At 42.4% G+C, this 12358-nt stretch overlaps 1 protein-coding gene across 1 annotated transcript in view; it reads right to left on the bottom strand.

Moving 5' to 3' along the window:
- USP46 (ubiquitin specific peptidase 46) overlaps positions 1-8747 on the bottom strand; it is a 42856-nt gene extending 34109 nt beyond the window's left edge. The window contains exon 1 of the mRNA XM_065697386.1: positions 8216-8747. Coding sequence (XP_065553458.1) covers positions 8216-8251 — 36 coding nt within the window. The 5' untranslated portion in view covers positions 8252-8747. The remainder of the gene's footprint in view (positions 1-8215) is intronic.
- Positions 8748-12358: the final 3611 nt, after the last annotated feature.

Raw genomic sequence — 12358 nt, 5'->3', positions numbered from 1 at the left:
CCAGACCTTATGAGAATGAGAACTAGGTCAATGTGGGAACTCCTAATATGTATTCTGTGGTGTTGGTGAACCCTGCCTCCTCTGAAGTTTTACCACTTAATTCAACAAGCAGTATTGAGTCCTTATAAAATAGCAAAGACAGATTTGAAGACATATTCAAGCATGGGTCAATTCAGGCTAAGCCAAGATTTCAACCATAGCATTGCTTCAAAGATATTCTGGCGATATGACCTGTATTTTTCCCTTGTGTTGTTTTGCTCTGGGCCTTCTAATGGATAAGACTGCCAGTTTTCTTTTCAGATGAAATTTCTGATAGTGTTGCTAAGAGTTTAATTTGTGCTTTGCATCACATGAAACAGATTAAGTCAAAAAAGTCTCCCATTCCTTTTCATTTTAGAACGTAAACAAACTAACAATGCAGGGAAAAAAACCCACATCAGATTAGACCATTAAGTCACATGTAGCAAAATAACCTAAATACAATTATCCTATGGAGGACGAGAAATGGAACAGAGCTAATATAAATAATACTGCAAACAAGAAATCAGATTAGACTAGACTAGTGTGATAGAACTGTAAATATCGACACTAACTTTTGAGAAATATGCATGTACTTTATTTAAAGTAAATGAGTGCAGTAAAGAAATCAGAACTTTTTGTAGGTGACCTGTTGAAAACCTGTTAAAATAGGTTAATAAACAGAAACACAGAAGAGCTTCAGATCATATACAGCTGTGAATTAGACCCTTTTTTCTTAGTATTGAGGGAAAGTGAGAGCAGTGTACTAGAAATAGAGTTGTTTCCTGAAGTGGGAAAATGAAGACTTAAGACAAACTAAGGATGACGTCTAGGCTGGTAGAAGAGAAATTAGAATAAAAATAGAAATGGCTTCAGGGCCAGGAAGCCAGAGTTTCAGGATTTTGGAAGGCACAGCATATGGGAGGGAAGGGAAAAGGAAGATAAAGAAAGATGTGAAAGACCTCCTGGCCAACAACTGGCAGTGCTAGATAACTCAAAAGAGAGGAAACAACTGCAAATAAAATCCAAAATTAGCTCCCAGAAGCAAAACAAAGGAAATGAGAGTAAGAGAAAAGCGAGCAATATCATACCATGCAGTATATATGCAACTGCTTTCAACAGACACATTACCTTTCCTCAGTGTTGGACCTTGACTATCCTCAAGGACAATCTCAACTTTCAGAGAGGTAATGCGAGTAATTGGAATAGCTGAACCACACTTCTTCCAAACTCATAGATACTAAATGTCAAACCTGAAATGTTTCTGTGACTTTTAAAGTGTAAGTCCCACAAGATGGCTGAACTCAACCAGATTAGCTTTTTCCTGTTCTGCAAAGAAATGTTTTACTGTTTCTGCAGCAGAGCTATTTTGGCTCTTTGCTCCCGCAAGATAAAAGGGGAAAGAGAGGATGCTACGAAAAATGTAGGGGATCATAGAAACAATAAAAGATTTAATTTTTTTTCCCCAAACAGTTCCTGATCATCGAAGCAGATTACAAGAGTTTAAAAGCAGGTGTCTAATTTGTTTTTGCTGGATGCAGTAAACTACCTCTTATCACAGATCTAAGTATTATATATACCATAAATAACTTTAGCTCTTCACTGTATGGTTACCAAGAAACAGATAAAAATTGAGAGGCCTGACATTCTGAACCACTTATTTAATGTGGAGGATTGGCTTGTCGAAAAAGGTCAAAAGGTCACATTCCCATCAACGAGCTGAAACAAGACATCTGTGTAGAACATGGTGCAAACCTCTCAGGCCAGATAATGAGGAAATGAAGGACACCGGCAAACAGCAACATACTATGACCAATCACAGCCAAGGCCACTAAGTGATAAGTGCATGAGAAGGAGGATGGTGGGGGGATGCACGGTGTAGCTGCAAAAATGTAGAAGCTATAAACCAATGATCTTGTAACATGTAAAAGCTATAAGCCAATAATCTCTCTGTAACCAAACTATAAACATGCAAGCAAGGTATATAAGTATCCATCTGCTTAGCAATAAACGAGACTTGTTGGTCATCATCTGATGAGCTCGTCTCCCGGCGATTCCCACAATTTAAAATCTTGGACAAAATGTTTACGGCACTCAGTCTTATATAGCTTAAAAACCCCTTGGTTTTCTCAAAGCACAAAGCAATCAAGTACTGGAAGGGAGGTTCTAGTGACGTGTTGCAAACGTGGTATCTAAACCTATTAGCAATTAGTTTAAAATACTGACTTTTAAAATTTCCAGGATTAGACAAGCTTCACCGAAATGCAACTCTCTATTCTCTCATGAGTCTGTCTCTATTCCCGGTTTGATAATTCTTGGACTAGTGGCACTCAGGCTTTTGCTGGAACAAGTAGCAAAGCCATTTTTTTGTTTTGGCCAGTTTCCTTCTTCAGAACACATAACTTCAAGATGGCTTCACAAGTGAAATAAAGACTGAGGTTTGCTTACAGACTATAATTTCTTCAATAACATTTTTTGGCTGGGCCACCCAGACTGCATACATGCTGCATTCTAAAGGCAAGGCACCTTCTAGACTTCATCACAGCTGCACCAGCTGGAGTACTCTTTGATAACCTGGAGGCAGAAGAAAGAACGTCTTCATTAAATCTCAATATAACATGAGCCATGAGGGCTGCAGTTTGCAGGACAGGCTTAGAATTCAAAATTATTTTTGACAGCCAATTTTTCACAGGTTTTTTCTTTTAGAGAAGTGCTCTAAAAAGTAGAGACAAGTGCAAGATTCTGCACATCAAGAGAAGAGTCATCTGTACATGCACAGAATGGGAAACAGCTGACTATGGTATTAATGATAGGAGAGGAGAGGAAATAGTTTAGAAACTATAGTGCAGTGTAAGATGAATAAGCATCAGCTATGCAGTGCTATTTCAAAGAAACACAACAGCAAATGTTGACAACATAATGAAATTCCTACAGACTGGAGTCTACAAAGTTCTTAAACTTCCTTGTTTAACTTCTCACTGGTAACACTTCATAGAGGACCTCACAAGCAGGTTTGGGTGCCAGGTTTCAAGAAAGATGAAGATAACTGGAGAGAATCCAAAAGAAGGCAGTCAAAAGGAAAATCACAACTCCAGAGAAAAATGACCTGTAAAAAAGGCTGAACCAGGTTGTGTTGCATAAGACAGAACAGGCTGAGGCAAGGCATGACAATATTCTCAAGTACATAGTTTGCTACAGAAAGGAACCAGACTGTTCTTGATCTCAAAGGTGGACAGGATGGGAAGTACTAAGCTCAAATGACAGTGATATATATTTGGGTAAAACTTTGGAAACATCCTAGTCATGAGGACATTGAAGAACTGGGATAGGCTGCCTAGAGAGATGATGTAGTCACTACCCCTTGGAAACCTTCACGTTTCGCAGAGGTACCTCAGAAATAACACAGGTTTATCAACTGGAATGCCAGTGTACAGTTGGAGACTTTATTGTCCTAGGACAGTTTGAATGCAACTCTTACTAAGTCATTCATTGTGAAATCACATTAAATAACCGCAAAACACAATATCCAGTAATAGCTAGCTTGAAACCATCAACACAGCAACGTTCTCTGCAAAGGCTGGGCATACCCAAGAATATGTTTATAATGGAGCCATGAGGGAGGAGATGAAAGCAGAAATACTGATATACTATGGTGTTTACAGTATATAACATGCATAAATGCATGTGAGTGTATCTACCAGCCAGCCACAGACAGTGTTTTGAGGCTAAAGGAAGATCAGAAGAGACTTTGTTGCCTGCTTCTCTGACTGGCCATGATTTATGGCTCTGACTGTGGCTTTTCAAGCCTATCAGAATCTCAGCTCCTGTGTGGCACTTTCCCACCACACAGTTAATCAGGTTCCAGAGTCTTCTTTTAGTCCCATCTCCTCTACAATTCAGACTCACTCAGCCTTTCAGAGCTATAATTAGGAGGTGCCTTTATTAAGGTATTTAGCAAAACCACTGATTTGCTATTAATTCAGCAACTTGAAGCCAAAGACAGTAAGTATTTAAAAGAAACACACTGTAAACCACACACTGTATTCATCAATTGTCCTGTTTTGCATATCTTCTATGCAACTAGTGCATGATAACCCCTTTGGATGTGTTGGCAACTGTGAGGTACCTCAGACGATACCTTTTATTAGAAGTGATCTGAATGCGTTCGGAGTGTTCCCTTTATTAAACTGCCAGAACACTCTGAAGTGCTGATCGGATTATTTGAAATACTATCACAAAATTATGCCTAGGGGGGTTAATACCTGTTCTCAGCAGAACATTAAAAGGTATTTAAGAGAAATATGGTCTGCAGAGCTTGTTAGCCATCTCTGTAAATATGTATGTCAATACATTCTGAAATGGTTAGATGCCCTTCACTGTACACAACAGTAATATCCCTAGACCACAGCTGCAGCATGAGGTTAACTCAGAACTTCAGGCTGTACCAAAAGCTTATCAACAGAGAAACATGCTGCAGAGGATTTCAGTAAGCAGCAATCTTAAAATGCCAGCATGCCTATCTACCTTTGAACCAGAAGTTTGCACTTGACCCATCAAGTTATCTCACAGAAACAATCTATAGGTTGTGTCTACTGGAGGGCTACATGGCACTGAGTGTTGGTATTCCCTCAAACAGGGTTTCTTCCGTGTATCTTATGCTTCTTCACTTCTACCATACCTGTCCTACATAAAAGCTGATGATTGCCTATTTTGTGCCTCCTTCTGTGGTGAACGTGATGTGCAGACAGACTGGATGAACTCTCACAGTGTCTGAAAGGCAAGTAAGAGGAACCCTGGGGAATAGACCTCCCTTTTCAGAGAGGTTGGCCACTGTGCCCACACGAAAGTCCCTCAGATTCCTTTGGTCACAGTTGCCTTCATCACCTCCACCCCAGCAGAACAAGTTTCAGCTCGCTGGTCTCATTAAACAAAACAGTGCATAATAACTAGTCCTGTTGCTATCATAACTGGGGGAGGGGGATCTGGTAAAAGGCAACAGAGGAATTTTCTTTAATTCTAGAAAGTTGTGCATTTGAATATTAACTATAAATAAATGTGCCAAGTGGAAAGTTTGCACCAAACATTCTTTCTTACTGATTAGCTCTCACTGTGTCTGCCTGAGCATGTGAGAGCTTACACAGTGAATATACAGTACTAGATCTCTTTTGCAAGCAAATTAAATGCTGTTGCTGGCTTCCTTGTTTCAGTTGTTTTGATCTTGGAGAAGACTGAACCTCTACCATCTTCAGGAGGCCAAAATTGCAACCTGAGATACTAGATCTCAGGCAGTCAATTAAATAGCAAACACACATCCTAAAATGATGACTAGCCAGGCTTCCTTAAGCTAAATTCATTCAGCTAAATTTCATCTATTCTTCCCCTTCAGGACATGAAAGTACTTGAGCAAACAAACACAAAAACTTTGTCAAGAAAGGACTATCACTGAAAACATAATCTGTGTTGCATTCAGAGCAGGGCAAGTACTTCAGGACCAATTCCTCCCTCTGTCTCTCCTTCCTCCCTCCAAGAAAATCAAGCAAGCATCATTTTCTTTTTGCAAAAGTAAAAAAACCCCAATAATAAAATAAACTGAACACAAAAACCAGCTCTGAACACTCTCAAGTGGAACTGGAATGGAAAAAATATAAGGAACAATATTGCTGTGTTCTACCAGCTTAAAAAACTTAGAACCATACCATCATGCAGCATAATTTATCAAAATATACTATATTACCTAAGAATTATGCCCATTTCTTAGTCCACAAATTGCAAGTAGTGCAGGAAGAAGATCTGGGAATTAATGTCTTTGGTAGACTTATACATGCCAGAAATCAAACTAGCACTGCAAATATTCAGGTTCTATACAGGTAAAAGATTTTCTTATATACCTCTAACCTTCCAATGCCCCATTCTTATATATGGTCCCGTTCTTATATATGGTTGTCATAGCTCCTCCTCCAGACAAGTGAGTCCAAGTCCACCACCTTATCTAAGCAGACTCATTTGTGGAGAAGCCATGATGCAGTGCTGCCAATACTTCCAAGAACTTATGTTTCCCTGACAGCCCCAAATTCCTGTAGCTTTCTGACTTTTCTTTTTTTTTTTTTTTTCCTTTTTTTTTTTTTTTCTAGAAGAACTCCCAGTCTCTGTGGATTATCCAGAAAAGTCTAAATGTGACCAGCACAACACAACATCACTAAAAGCTAAGTACGCATACCCCAAGGAATATGTAGCTTTAAAACATCATTACCATTAAACCAACTTCACCTTCTGTTGCAGTACTGGTACCACTAGCTAGACCTGCTTTGAATTATGAGCTCTTGTATGCCTTTTCTGCCTGAGGCTCTAATTCTTCCCTTCAGTCTCAGATGGTACTGTTGCAGGATATGCTAGCAACAACAGCTGAGCAGCATACAATTAGAACAACCTCATCAGTTTTGCTCTGAATCCGTTCAGTCTTTGGGAGAAGTATACTGAATGCAAGTACACCTGTCTGAAATGCATGAGAAAAATCATGGAGTTCCTAGTACTTTATGCCAATACTGAAGTCTTACAGCCATATAAGAGGCTCCAGCTCCCCTTCATGTGGTGCTCCCTTGTGCAGTACACACACCATTCATCAGCAATAAAATCTGGAGCCTGCCTCAGAAGGCAGGTGAGCTTGCCCAGGTCTTCTATTCAGTCCTGCACTGTTTCTTAAGCCTTTATGTGCAGTGTCCCTGGCTCACTGGTCTGCAGGGCTGGGAATTATTAAGAATAACGAAAAGTTTAGAAAACTACTTATTGTTGGTGACAAAAGGTGAACACACAGATTATTTTATCCCAAGTCTAGATATCATAGTAAGTCTTTTTAACGCCAAATCCAACCCTCCATCTCTGCATTTCAGAGCAGGCACTTCAAAGGGAGGACTGAGGCTTAAGTCAAAACTATGTGTGGGATGCTCTGGCCATCTGGTTGGGACAAAAGTGCAAGCCTGCTTAAGTGGAAGCATGGACAAGTGGAAGGGGGGCAGGCAACAATTTGCAATCCATCCTCCAGATCACTGCTGATGACCACGGAGGAACAGGGCCTCTGGGGCTGTGCCTGCTGCCTTAGCCTAGAAGTAAGCTCCATCCTCCATAGCCCATGAACGTGTGGCAAGCAGAAGGCATGCTGGGGCACCACATGGAAGGAAGCTGGCAACTGCGTCTAGCTGCTCTTGAAGAACCTGGCAATAAGGGGCAAAAATACAGACTAAAACAACAAAATGTGCAGAAATAGGTTTCTCTTCTGGTTGCATTGGGGTGCTTAGCACACACCTATTTCTTTGGCAAGTTTATGACTACCTCACTGTATTAATAAACCTTTGACAGACAAAGTTTGAGTTCTCCCTTTCCCCACTAACAGGTTTCCAAAATCTAAACCCAATCAGATGCTCCAAGTTTGCTAGGGTTAAAATTACACCCAAGAACAATGCAGAAAGTGTCCTTTCAAGTGTTCCTGGAAAGGAAAGTGGCAAAATCTGAAGATAACAAACAAAATAATAAAGTTTACTTATTTCTTCCTAGTTGCCTAGTCTGATTTAGATAAAGTTAAGTGATTCAAAAGTGCTTAACAAACAGTAGTCCTCTGTGAGTGGCATGCAGTGCGAGCTAAATCCTGTTAGATCTAAAGCCAAGACTTCCTAGAACAGGTACTTAGCATCAGGATCCTAAAGCGTGCAATCAGACATCTAAACATCCTCGGTTTCTGTGTAACCTGGGAAGCTCCTGGCTCCCTGAGACCGCAGCGTGCCTCCCTGAGATTGTTAAATGGGGTCACTGATTTAATGTAGATTCAAAGCCCAGTTCTGGGGTTCTTTCGCAGCATTACCGGGGCAGGAGGAAGGGCAGGAGGAGGAACGGCGGGCTGTGGCTCCGTCTGCAACGCGCATCGGCTGGGGCCAGCCCTGCTCCGGAGGGCCCCGCACCGGCTCAGCATCTCCCGTCCCTCCCCGGCCCATTCCCGAGCTGCTCCGAGGAAACTCCTCGGGACATCTCCAACTCGATCCCAGGCACGTCCCTGCGCAGCCTGCACGGCTCCCCCGCCGCCGGGGGCAGGGATGCGGTCGCTTCCTTCGCCTGGCGCCCCTGGGGGGAGCCCCCCCGCCGGCCCCGGTCGGGCCTGCCGCCGGAGGGGCTGCGTGCGGCCCCCACCCCCCGGCCCGCCAGCACTCACCATATTACAGATGGAGGCGATGTTTCTGACGGTCATTAGTCTAAAGGTTGCAGCGATCCCGCACCGCCATCTTTATAAGGTGAAAACAGCCCCGCTCATGGTGGGAAAAGCGCAGGAAGGCAGAGGGGGCGGCGGCGCCTTCTGCTCCGGGGCTGGGATAAAAGCAAGAGGTGGGGACAGCACAGGCACCCTTTGCACCCGCCGAGCGGCGAGGAGGACGGAGCTTCCCTTCCTCCCTCCTCCGGGCGAGTGACCGGGAGATTCAGCAGAGCGGCGGGAGCAGCCGCATCTCCGCTCCTTCCGCCTCTGGCTCTCGCACGGTCCGCAGGGCCCCGGGCTCCCGCTGGAGCGCTCAGCCGCGCCTCTGCGCCAGCCGGTACCGCACTAATCTCTCCCTTCCTCCTCCTCCTCCTCCTCCTCCTCTCCCGGCGGCTGCCGCTCTCCGCTCCATTGCAGCGCCGCGCCCGCTGATCCGCTCTGACAGTGCCAGGCAGGGAAGGTCAGCGGCAGTGCCCGGCCCCGGGCACCCCGGCGGGGCGCTGCCGCCGCAGCCAATGCGCTGCTGGGAGGAAGGGGCGCGGAGTGGGGGACGGGCGCTCCGGGGAGCAGGGCGCTTCAGTCACCGGGCCGGGAACAGCCACAGGGCTGCAAAACTCGGGTTCGGTGCTCGTTAAGTCAAATGGGCAGGGGGCAGGTAAGGGACAGGAAGGCAGAGCCCAAGCAAGGCCACACGGACGTGTGGCAGTGCCAGCAGCACTGTAACCTAGGACACGATCTCTCCTCCTAATCTGGGGTACGCAGGAACCCAGGCACTACAAACCCCCGAGCAGTAGGCTGGAATGGCACTTACGCCCACAGAAGGTGTTTTGTATTGCCATTCATGCAGACAGCACTTGTCTTCACAAATACTGGCTTGGGACCGTGTCCACACCACACACCTTAGTGCCAAAGTGCATTCATACAACACCGTTAATGTGATAATCTCAGACCCTCTTCAAGCACAAATAAGTCAAGGCCCATGCCTTTCTTCAGGGCAGAGCAGTAGGAGTGTATTAAATTTACAGACGTGATAATAGGCACAAGGTTCTTAAATAGCTAACTTGAGGCCACACAGCAAATCGCTGAGGGAAGAAAGAATGAAGTTCAGCTAAGGCAATGATTCATCTTTGAATTTCCCATTTCCTTAGCAGGTGTTGCTGCTCTCAGCAGAAGGCCCATTTTTTGTTCCTCTGCAATGCTAAGGAAACCATTCAGAGGAAGAGAGAACTGCTAACATTTCTACAGACACCCCTGCCCCTCACAACACCTGGGAGCATGGCAGTGCTTGGCTACACTTTTTACTTCATGATGCTAGAATACAATAGTTTCAGCCTATACAGCCTGGCCCCATAGGCTTTATTTACAGCAAACTTTCTGAAGACAGTGTTTTATTCCTTTCTTTATTTATTCAATTTCAAGGGAAGGTCTATGATTACTAATAGAAATCTGACATAGGCAGTAGCATCTAAAGATAAATTCCTGAATGCTGTTAGGTAAGTGGCCTCGTTCCAGCTCATTGCAGACAAGTGCCTACTTCATGAAAACGTATCAAATCTGACATTATTTGGCATCCTTCTGTTGACAGTTTCAGCAATGAAACTCAACATGGAGTTGTCACAGAAACAGAATTTCTTTCCTCAGTAAGTTGGATTAGTTATATTAAATCTTTGCAGACATTTGAAATACAGGGTGGAGAAAGATTTTTTGGACATTATGAGCTGAAGGCATCAGGGCTGCTAAACTGCTTCATAAATGCATAAATTGCTATGTAAAAGGGGCATCATATGTAACACTGAGAAAAAAAATATCTTTGGAATAGTTCTATTCAGTTCATGGTCCTGCATTATGTGTGAATTAGATCCCAAGTGTTTAATTTGCTTAAATTCTGAGACTGGATGATACATGACATCATAGGTTTTCTCTGTACGTAGCTGAGGTAAATGGGAGTTAAGCCGAGGTGTCATTTCTGGACTGGCCACCCTCAGCCTCAGTTCTGAAGCAATCAAGGCCGATTGGTCTCTGGTACATTTTTAAGCAGCCTGCAGAGTACTGCACAACAGCTGGGTTTTAAACTCAGATTCCTTTTATTCCGGAAGCCTAATGGTGTACTCTTTGCTGCAGCTCATTTATTCCAATTCACTGTAGAGAATCATACTTGCTGTCAGTGAAAAGTTATGAAGCAAATGAAAGGGTTTGAAAGGTGATTAAAAAATCAAATGAAAAAAAATGTAGTAACTAATAAAGCCATTTACCTCACATATATTTTAATGTCAAGCACATCATTCATATAATATGAACCCCAGCGAAATCACACAAAGTAGTTAAATGAAAAAATAAGGAAAAGGCAAGTGGTACTTTCATACCTTTGCTTTCTTACTGATACCAATTACTTCACTTCAGGATAAAGCTTCAGGTGGTTTCTGTTCGTTAAACTTCCTTTTTTTTTTTTTTTTAACATAAAATTAAATTGCTATTAGTTAACCATTTATTGTCTGTTCGAGGGAATGACAAATGTTGAAAACAAGCATACTTGGAAATATGCTCACATACATAATTCTGTGAAGAATTCAGTATAATTATCCTTAGTGCTAATAAAAATACTGTAATTTAAGAGTGGACACATTTCATGACTTATTGCTGAAGAATCATAATAAAAAAAAGAAATAATGCACCAGTGTTTATGTGCCAGTTCAGCCATAGTTAAGCACTGGCTTTTTACTCTTCAAACCTGTATCGAACCAGGAAAGAAGACAGAAACTTCACACTTGGAATGGGTTGGTGAGTGTTTTGGTTTTCTCTCCATGTTGTCATTTTCAGGCCTAGAAAGTTTGTTTCTGTAGCATTTTGAAGATAAAAAGTGCTAAGAAAAGCAGCAAATGCTAGTTACAAACATTATAGGGACTGTATGAGTAAGAACAGTGAACAATTGTTTCCACTCTAAAACATTGCCCTATCTCTTCATAACAAACAACTAACCCTGTGTTTGAGTGTTAGACAAAGAGAAGGAAAACAAAAGACTATTTATAACCAAACAGTGCTTATATAATTTCTGTTGAAAGGTCAAAAAATGCCTCCTGCATTTAACTTTAGATCAGACTTGGTTTCATCTGGTTATACACTATAACATTTTTATTTCACTACATAAAATAGGAAGCTATTGTAAATATCCTCTTTGGCTAGCAGAGGCTTGGACTTCCATAACATTTTCCACCTGACCTTCTCAGAGTACTTTGCAAACATTCTCTCAGACTTGTCAGATTGTGGGTGGCAAGTTAATATTAGCTTCTTTTACAAAGCAAGAAAACAGGCAGCAGAAATTTAGCAACTTGTCCAAAGTTACACAGTAAAGTTAGTAGCAAAACTGGGACTCGAACATCTGTCCATGTTGTGCCACAAAGAGGATATTGCACTTCCTCTCCAAAAATCTTGGAAAATTCCACAGAGGGTTCATTTATGTTTTTCTTGTAATAAACTCTGGTCCAGAAATAGGTAATCATCAGTTTTGCTGAACAAGTGTTTGGAACAGAATCAAATTTAAGATAAATTTCCAGGCAATTAAAGGGACATTTTAATGGAAAAGGCAGTTATAACAATACTCAGGTTTTCCAGAAGGTGGGAGAATATATAAGAAGAAAAAGAATTTCTATATCCAAAATGCTTTCAGCGCCAACAATGGATGTTTAGAATCTTACACAATTTTTTTACATCTTGTAGTCACATTAAATTATGCTTTACAAAAATACCAGTATGCCTTTAACAGAATGGCCAATATGCAGACACAAGCATGAGGACTAAGGATTTTCCATGAAGCTTGGCCCCCAGTGCAGAACAGGTTGGGAGCTTTAGCAGAAGGCCAGATGCCAACTTGCAGTCCACAGGCTGAGGCTGTAGTGCGTTGCTCACAGCAGGTCCATGGAAGCCACTCTATTTACACATGAAATTATAACTGGAAGAGCAAATTGCAGTCCCTAAAAAATTCATGGCAATCCATAAAAAATGTAGGGAGCCTTCCCACAAATGTGGGGCCCCCTTAGTCTAAAAAACCAAACCCCAACTTTGGAATCACTATTCTTTAAGACTGTCAGCTTCAAAGCAACCCCTACC

This window comes from Lathamus discolor, chromosome 1 (assembly GCF_037157495.1).
Source record: "Lathamus discolor isolate bLatDis1 chromosome 1, bLatDis1.hap1, whole genome shotgun sequence".
Lineage (NCBI taxonomy): Eukaryota > Metazoa > Chordata > Aves > Psittaciformes > Psittacidae > Lathamus > Lathamus discolor.
This window is presented reverse-complemented; position numbering and strand designations above follow the sequence as displayed.